The sequence below is a fragment of the Serinus canaria genome, chromosome Z (assembly GCF_022539315.1).
Source record: "Serinus canaria isolate serCan28SL12 chromosome Z, serCan2020, whole genome shotgun sequence".
In the NCBI taxonomy this organism is placed as follows: domain Eukaryota; kingdom Metazoa; phylum Chordata; class Aves; order Passeriformes; family Fringillidae; genus Serinus; species Serinus canaria.
This window is the reverse complement of record NC_066343.1, coordinates 5,495,180-5,503,212: the sequence shown is the minus strand read 5'-3', so window position 1 is coordinate 5,503,212 and position 8,033 is coordinate 5,495,180. Positions and strand designations below refer to the sequence as shown.

General features: G+C 39.5%; 1 protein-coding gene across 1 annotated transcript in view; it reads right to left on the bottom strand.

Annotated features, from left to right (window-relative positions):
- Window positions 1-3,174: 3,174 nt before the first annotated feature.
- The window catches only part of TRPM3 (transient receptor potential cation channel subfamily M member 3), a 261,595-nt gene continuing 256,736 nt past the window's right edge, over window positions 3,175-8,033 (bottom strand). The window contains exon 25 of the mRNA XM_050986919.1: window positions 3,175-6,595. Coding sequence (XP_050842876.1) covers window positions 5,143-6,595 — 1,453 coding nt within the window. The 3' untranslated portion in view covers window positions 3,175-5,142. The remainder of the gene's footprint in view (window positions 6,596-8,033) is intronic.

Sequence of the window (8,033 nt, the reverse complement as noted above, 5' to 3'; positions counted from 1 at the left end):
AACAAGAGTTATCACTTCCCTGCAGCAGAAACAGCAGCAATTTAATAATCAAATGTTTTTACCTAACAGCCTTTTGAAGTAAGTATTGTGTGGCACTATGAAAGATCTGAAAGCATACAGCAAAAATTAAAAGGTCAGAGACTGTTTCACAAGCAGACTGGCTCAATGGCTCCATCATTAGACCTCCAGCTTGAAGATGATGTAGTGTAATCCATGCCATGACTCAAAGTAATATTGAGTTAGAAATGCAGAATAAATCCATCCCCTGACAGAAGTCAGCGCATGCCACTGAAATCAGTGGATTTTCTGCAGATTTGCACCGGCATTGATAAAACCATAATTGTAGTAAATCACGGAGAAGAGAAGCCTGTGTGACCTGTAGTGTTCTGTATGAACTGTATGCCTGGCTAAAAAGCAGGGTGCAGAAACAAAGTCCCCCTGCATCCAATACTACTGCTCCTATGCCAATGTGTGGCAAGGACAGTGAATTCCATCTAGAGTAGTGAAGGGTTTCACCAGGTAAGCAGAGGCCCCCCAATGTTTCACTTCTCATCCCAGTTTGGACTGTGATTTTATCTAAGGTGGTTGAAGGGAAGATTCATGCTAGGAATCTTACCCTTTTTTTTTTTTTAAGAAGATGATCTATACCTGGTATGTCTCAACAGAACTGAAAATGTGGCCTTTGTTGAACAAAACATGCATATTTGTGCAAAAACGCAAATAAATTATCATTTTTAAGCAGGGGAAGACATCACAACTATTTAAGTGCTCCAAGGGAAATCCAGGAAAAACCATCTCACACTTTCCCTTTGGGTGATTATCAGATCCTCTTCAGTGTTTAACCTGAGCAATATAATAAGACATTTATGCTTGTTTTGAAAACCTGCACCATGAGTTTACAGAGAATTTTGTTTCACTGGCTCGCTCTAATACCTTTGATGACTTCTGCTCTCAGGACAGATACTGGTGTATGCCCACTGCAGTCATTGGACTAAGGCTCTGTGCTGCTACCAGCACTTTTTTTTTTTGAGCTGTCATTCACATAGTTGCATTTTCCATGCACTGATGGTTTCTAAGAAACAAATCGTTTTCTTCTCATACAAAAAATATACCTAACTAAGATATTTATCCCCTGACAAAAGGTTATCCTCTCCGCAAAAGGTACAAATCAGTTTTGTTGGTTTTTTTTTACCAAAAAATCTATAAATGGTACATAAAAAAAAAAAAAAAAAAAAGTAATCTGTGTCTGGAACCCAGAGGGATTTCCGTATGTAGATGAATGGATGTTTTGGTTTTTCATTGTATTTTCAAATTATCCCCTCGCTGCCATTTGTTAACTGGCACTTGTGCTAAGAAAATAGTGTAGCACCTGATCTCTTCCAAAAAAAAGAGAGAGCCAAATGTCTGAGCACTGCTGATGGTTCGCATTTTGTGTTGAGTATTCAAATTTCATAAAATACAATTGTCTTTTAAAAATAATAAAAAAATCACTTACTTTGCTAAAGATCAAAAATAATGGAAATAATGTAAACATCCAAAAGTTTAAATTCATTCCTAACTGGATTCATCTTTACAGGCAGGCAATAGCAAAATGTTAAGTCTCCTAGCAGTCCAAAGAAACTCATGGAACAATGCATGCATTTTCTTTGACACAAAAAAAGACTGGACTTTAAGGAAGAGAAACTACTTCAGCCATATCACACTGTTATTGTGAAAGAATAATGTGCTATAATACAATACCTAGGACAAGTGTATACCCCAACTGTAGAATAGAATCACTTAAACTGGAAACAACAGAATGGATTACTATAGGAAAATATTTATAAAATACTGCACACTGCTTCCTCAGTCAACCAGCATATGTAAACAAACAGCTAAGCTCAGTTGAGTTTTAAAATATTATTATTAAAGTTCATATATCTTATAATCTTTTGCATAACATGCCAGTTTGTCTTTCACACCATCACAACTCATCTGTCACAGCCCACAGTTGCTCATTAGAGGTTTATACATCAGCTCATACAGACGTAAAGTGGAGCTATACAAAGAAATGTGCGAAACATACCAAACTTACACACTGTGACCAGAAATGCATATTCCATACGTAAGCTAATAATTGGATAGTGGAACTTAATGTTTGATGCAACATGTGCTATTTTATTGAATGTTACAGATTTACAACCAAGACCATGTAATGAGATATTAAAACTGTCCTGTAACGTTCACTAATATTACCACATGTCACAACTACATATGTGTCTATTTCATAAGCTATCCTTTGATACAGAATACATCATATGGCACATGCTATAGCTACACGATGATGGATGATGAGACTTCTATCTCACTAAATGGTCATAATATTGAGGATGGGAAGTCTGTTCCCATTGCAAGAAGTGGGAATGCTTTATCATCAAATTCAAAAAGGAGCCGTTTGATGCCATGTGTAAAAACCAGGAGAAAGTAAAATAATCTAAAATCCATCATACTATATTCTATAGACACCACACTGTTGAATAAATGGGAAACATTCAGGAAAAGTAGTGTTCTGACCTCTTGCAATCACACTTTTAACATCTGAATTTACATTTTATATATAATGGCAAATTTTAAGAGATAAATAAAGTGTTCTGTTTCATTTTACCTGGAATGTGTGCTCCAGATCAATAAGGTGCTGTATCCTAAATATTTATACAGCTTCTAGGCTTGGCAAAATTCTTTACCCTGACAAACTAACCAATGGAATCTACCCCAGAGGAGAGCCCTATCCCTAATTCACTAAGCACTGTCAAAGAATTTCTAATGAATCTGAAATTCCTCTTGAGCAGACCAGTAATACAATGAAGATGAAAGAGTCCACAACAGTTTTAGCAGACATTCATAAAAGTAACAAAGAAAACGAAGTAAGAATATCCCCCTCTACTCTTCATAGATAGATAGATTTGGAGAAGCCTTAGGAAAAGGCTGCTAACAGAAGGTTGGCACATTTGAAGCATATTGTTAAACACAAGTTCCTTTGCCCTTGGGCATTTTGCTATTGTTCAACAATCAGCCTGCCACAAGCATGCTTCATAATGCACAGAAAGGCTTCTGACCTTTCTTGGTATCGCCATGTGACTGCAATGCTGCACATGGCCTGCAAGGCAATTGCATAAACATGGTGTCTTGGTGGAGTTTATTTCACTGAAAGCCTGATCAAACAGAAGAAAGCAAGGAACACGTTGGTGCAGGAAGTGTGAAACACATTGTTCTTAACATCCCCTTGCTGCATTTCCTTGTTTCCTGAACTTCCAACGCAGTGACTTGTTAACTAAATGTTCTCACCTTCTTTGCCTCTTTTCTTGAGGCTGATGATTATTTTTCTGTCTGGATTAGTTGCCTTTTGGACTTAAGTCTCAGATGGTGTTTAGAGTCTCCCGGAGTGAGGACTCAGTGATAAAATATCAGCTTGTGTTCTCAAAGCTGCCTAATTCAATTTAAATAATGTGAAATATGTACCCCACTCACAAATGTTCATTTTTAATAACAAAAAGGAGCTGGTTCTACACAGATATTGGTAACTGTTGAGATATTTTACCTTCTGATAGCACTAGTGTCAACTTTTTAAAAGCTTAAAAGTTGTGCCGTCATAAAGGAATGTGAATTGTTTTTCCAGTTGCAGCTTATGCTTCTCCAGTCTTCTCCAGTCTTCTGTGTGCCCTTCCACCTGTGACCACCGGACACTGTCTCATGAGAAGTCTGAAACTCTTGCTGACCATGTGTGCCCTTGGAGCATGGGTGGAGTCAGTGGAGTTACGCTTGTCTTTGACCTAAACCCGTAACTGCACTGCCGTTCAGATGCGCTTTCCCCCGCTAAAAGCGCTCACCGTGTGAAATGCTGATGAACCGTGGGTGCCTACTCACAACTGATGGCTTGTGCTGTTTACAGACACTTGCAGTTTCACTTTGGTTCTTTTACTTACCTTAGAAGCATATAGAAATTCTAGTGTTTTCCAGTCCTCTGCCAAAAATACTTTCATTTAAGCAGCTTCAGTCTGATTGCGTGAATCTGGATTCAGACTCCTTGATAAATCCTGTATAATTTAAAAAGTCCAAATACAACTATGTTCACATGAAAAAAATGGAAAAAAAGGTGTATATTTTATAGGTGGGGGAATGATGTGAAGAATCGGCAGCTCAAATGAAACAGTAAGAAGAACCTGGTAGCAGCATGGTGGATAAATCTCCCCAATTTATATATGGAATTAAACAGAGCTGTGAGAACTGGACACTAGTACTATGCTCTGCTCATCTTATTCTTGCTGTTTCATCATATCCTTTGATTTAGTGAGACAACATACTGATGACAAATGTGGTAAAAAAATAAATATATACTATTCCACCTAATTACATTCATCCTGAGCTTGCTCACCTGTGCTAGAATCTAGAATGCCTGTTTTACACAGGAAATCACCTGACATTTTAACATAAATTCTTCTTCCATTTAAGTTGCAGTAAAAAAGGCATTTCATTTCCCTTTCCACTCTTGAAAATATAAACTTTCTGTGGCACTAGAAGTTGATACAAAAGTAGACAAGTGAACATTTATAGTTGTTGTTACGTTCATCTTTCTTCATTTCTACAAGTGTGGGAAGCAAGGGACTTGGGAGACTTTAGGGTTTTTTGCTGCCAGTTCCTACAGAATTTTCACCAGTCATCACAATGGTGACACAGATGAAAAAGAAGTTGTGATTGAAGTTTGGAACATCTAATTTGTACATCTCTTTTTTTGCCAGTTAATTCCTGCATCTTAAAAACTTGAATAATGGTAAAAGTTCTTAGGATGCCCTCTAATAAAAGGCAGATATCTGGAGCTATTAATCTATGTCTTCTGACTTCATTAAGGGGGCTTGTTATTCCTCTTGTTTACTGAAGGTTTTGTAAAGCTTTCATCCCTCCCTTTTTTCTTAAGTGCAAATGTCAACTGGGTCAAGATGGAGTACTTCAGTGGTGATGCTGAGATTGAAAATGTGCTCCCTTGACCCACGGCTAATGCCAGTTGGACTCAACATGGGGTGATGTGAGGGTTTTTCAAAAATTCTGCTAAGAAAAACAGGCTGAAAAGCAGATGACCCTTAGGCTGCTGGTCAGCTTTGTATGAGCCTAGCTGTGCTTGCTTTCAAAGCTGCAGAAGGCTCCAGTTCTTGACAGTCTCCTCATGGACAGATTGTCCCCTCTGCCCTCTGGCCTCGAGGACTTGCTCCTCTCCAGGGGGTTCCGCAGACCTGCCGTGTTTCGCTGCCTGTCAAGTTTGTCACTGATGGAGTAGCTCTTTCGTGTGTGCTGTGCGTACAACACGTTGGACTCCTCTGCAGAGTAGCTGTTGGCTCGCTCTATTTTTGGGAGTGGGATGCTGTTGGGCAGAGTTGTTGAAGCACTGCTGTCTTGAGGAGATAAGGGGATTCCCTTCTTGTCTTTGACCTCAATATCCTCATGATCAGAGCTTGGGTGGGTTAGTTCAGCTTCTCTCTCTGGGTGGCAGCATCCCAAGTCTTCCACTTTGCCCCTGAGACTTCCAGGGAAGCTGGCTCTCTCTGCAATGGCCTGGGGAGCGCTCACACACCTCGTGTCTATGCAATCTGTAATACTTGTGTACTCTGCTGTTTTGACTGGGACGCCAAGGCTGCTGAAGTAGCTTCGAGAAGGAGAGAACATGAAGCTGTGAGATTTCACAATTGGTGTTTCCTCCAGAATAAACGGAGTAGTAGCCAGGTAACGACTGCTCTTCGATCGCTCTAAAGTATGGTACAAGGGAGGGTCTGAATCCCACGGGATTTGGCAGTCTGTGATTTGTGAATAGTCTGAAGAAAATGCTCTTGTTTCTATTCCAGAAGTTTCCTCATAATCAAGACTCCTGCCAGAGATCTTTTCACCAGCTGTACTGCTGATGTATGCACTATTGGTTAAAAGGGAAGAGGCTATGTGGGCTGGCAGAGCTGCATCTTCCGGACCAAGAATATTTATGGAGCTCTCGAGAGGTTCTGTGTCAGAATGCATCTCATCCATGGCAGAAACATAGATGTCTATACAGGACGACGGTCTTCTGGAGTCTGGGGCGATTGACAAGGTGCTGGTAGGGGGTAGAAGAGGAGCCTTTCCTTCTTTTGCTATCGAGTGGGAGCTGATTGCCCGATGCAGGCTTGGAGATCTTTCCTTAAAAATACTTTCCAACTTTTCCAACCCACACTTGTCCTTCATATTTGTTGCATAGAAGGAGTGGCTTCGCAAGCGGGGTGTGATCGTAGGTGATGTTGGGGACATGGACTCCTCTCCTGTGGGATCAATGCTCTCTTGAAGCTTGTAGGCATTTCCTTCCTGGCTGTTGAAGCTACTCTGCCTCACAATGTAGGCTGCATCAGTGCAGTCGGATGAGGTCCTGGATCGGATCTTGGTTGTCTCGCCTCTCTCAATGCCAGCCATCTTTTCCAAGGCAGTCACCATTCGTCCCATCATGTCTTCCAGCTGAGCAAGCCTGATGTCAACAGTCTGCAGAGAGGCCTTCATGCAGTGCTCTCTCTCATTTACTTCTTCCAGTCGCATGGCCATGTTCTCCACCCTTTAGAAAGGGAAGAATTAAACAGGTAAATTTCTTCAAAGCAGTGATGTTCAGCTAATAAGTCACCAAACCACTTGGAAACAAATGCATCTCAAACCCCAAAGGCAATGTCCACCACCTCATCTGCTTCAAAATCCTGCTTAAAGAGGTTTTGTAAAAAAAAAAAAAAAAAAAAAGCGATGCACTCAGGGAACTGATACAGTGGATTAAACCAGGGGCATCAGCTGTGTAGTGCAGAGGGGGTTTGGGTGTCCCTCATTCCAGGGTCAGGAGACTTTTTCATAAATGTTGCTATGAATTACTGCCTCTTTGTTTCCAAAGCTGCTAATTAGGTTATTTTGAATGAATAACACTTAAAGCAGATGCCACATGATGCTGTCCCCAGTTGTGCCACAGTCAGGACCATCACAAGTGACTAAATTAAGTGAAGAAAGCAGGCAATGTGCCACAGAAGAGAGGTACTACAGTATTTTTTCCTCATGTTTGCCCCAGATTTGCACTACCTAGTCCCATGTCAATCTAAGGAGATAGTTTCTTTGTTCTCCGATTAATATTTAGGTCAGATTTGTAGAAAAAATAAATATCAGCTATTTTGTTGAATATATATAATATGGAGGTAAATATTCATGAACACAATAAGGAGGAGAAGCACTGATGAAGCCAAATACAGCCTGCAACAGGGTACATGCACTAAGATTACTCCATTACTGTGGTTGTGCTTTGGGTAGTCTGCATTCATAGCTTAAGGATTGAAATGATGGATTTTAAAGTTTGTTTTCAGCTGCTATCATAATGTATAAATAAAAAGTTAGATTAAAAGAAATAGGTAATAACTGAATGTAAGATTCAGTATTTTTAATTAAATTTAATTCAAATTTTAGTATGTCGTTCTTAGGCCATCAATCTGCCACATTTTAAAATATTTTCAATTTTTAGGGAATTGTGTACAGATTTATGCCAGTGGCTTCTAACCACTTCAATTTTCTGACTTCTAAAACATGTCTTCTGAAGGATTTATAGAGTCTGAAGATTTTACATTCAGAAATTGCCTGTAGCACATAAGAAATTTCTATAATTATTTTCTCTGTAATCCCTATGACAGGCTGGGACTTCCACTTTCCATTGAAGAAATACTAAAAGCAACAAGTTTATGTAGTTCTCTCTGTCTGATAGATTATAATTCTGTTTTTCCCCACTGCTGTAGACATTGAAAAATGATCAGAGAGGCAAAAGATAACAAATGGCAAAATTTCCACACTCTTTTTCATCACAGGTCTCTTACTCCCTTCCAGTTAGTGCAATTCATGGTCAAGTATTACTAGTCACATTGCCATAGTTAATAGGCACACAACCCATTGCCAGGATTTCTGATGGGGTAAATATGGTAAATATAATCTTCTACTATGGCTAGCTATTTTTTCAACAGGACAAGTGATTT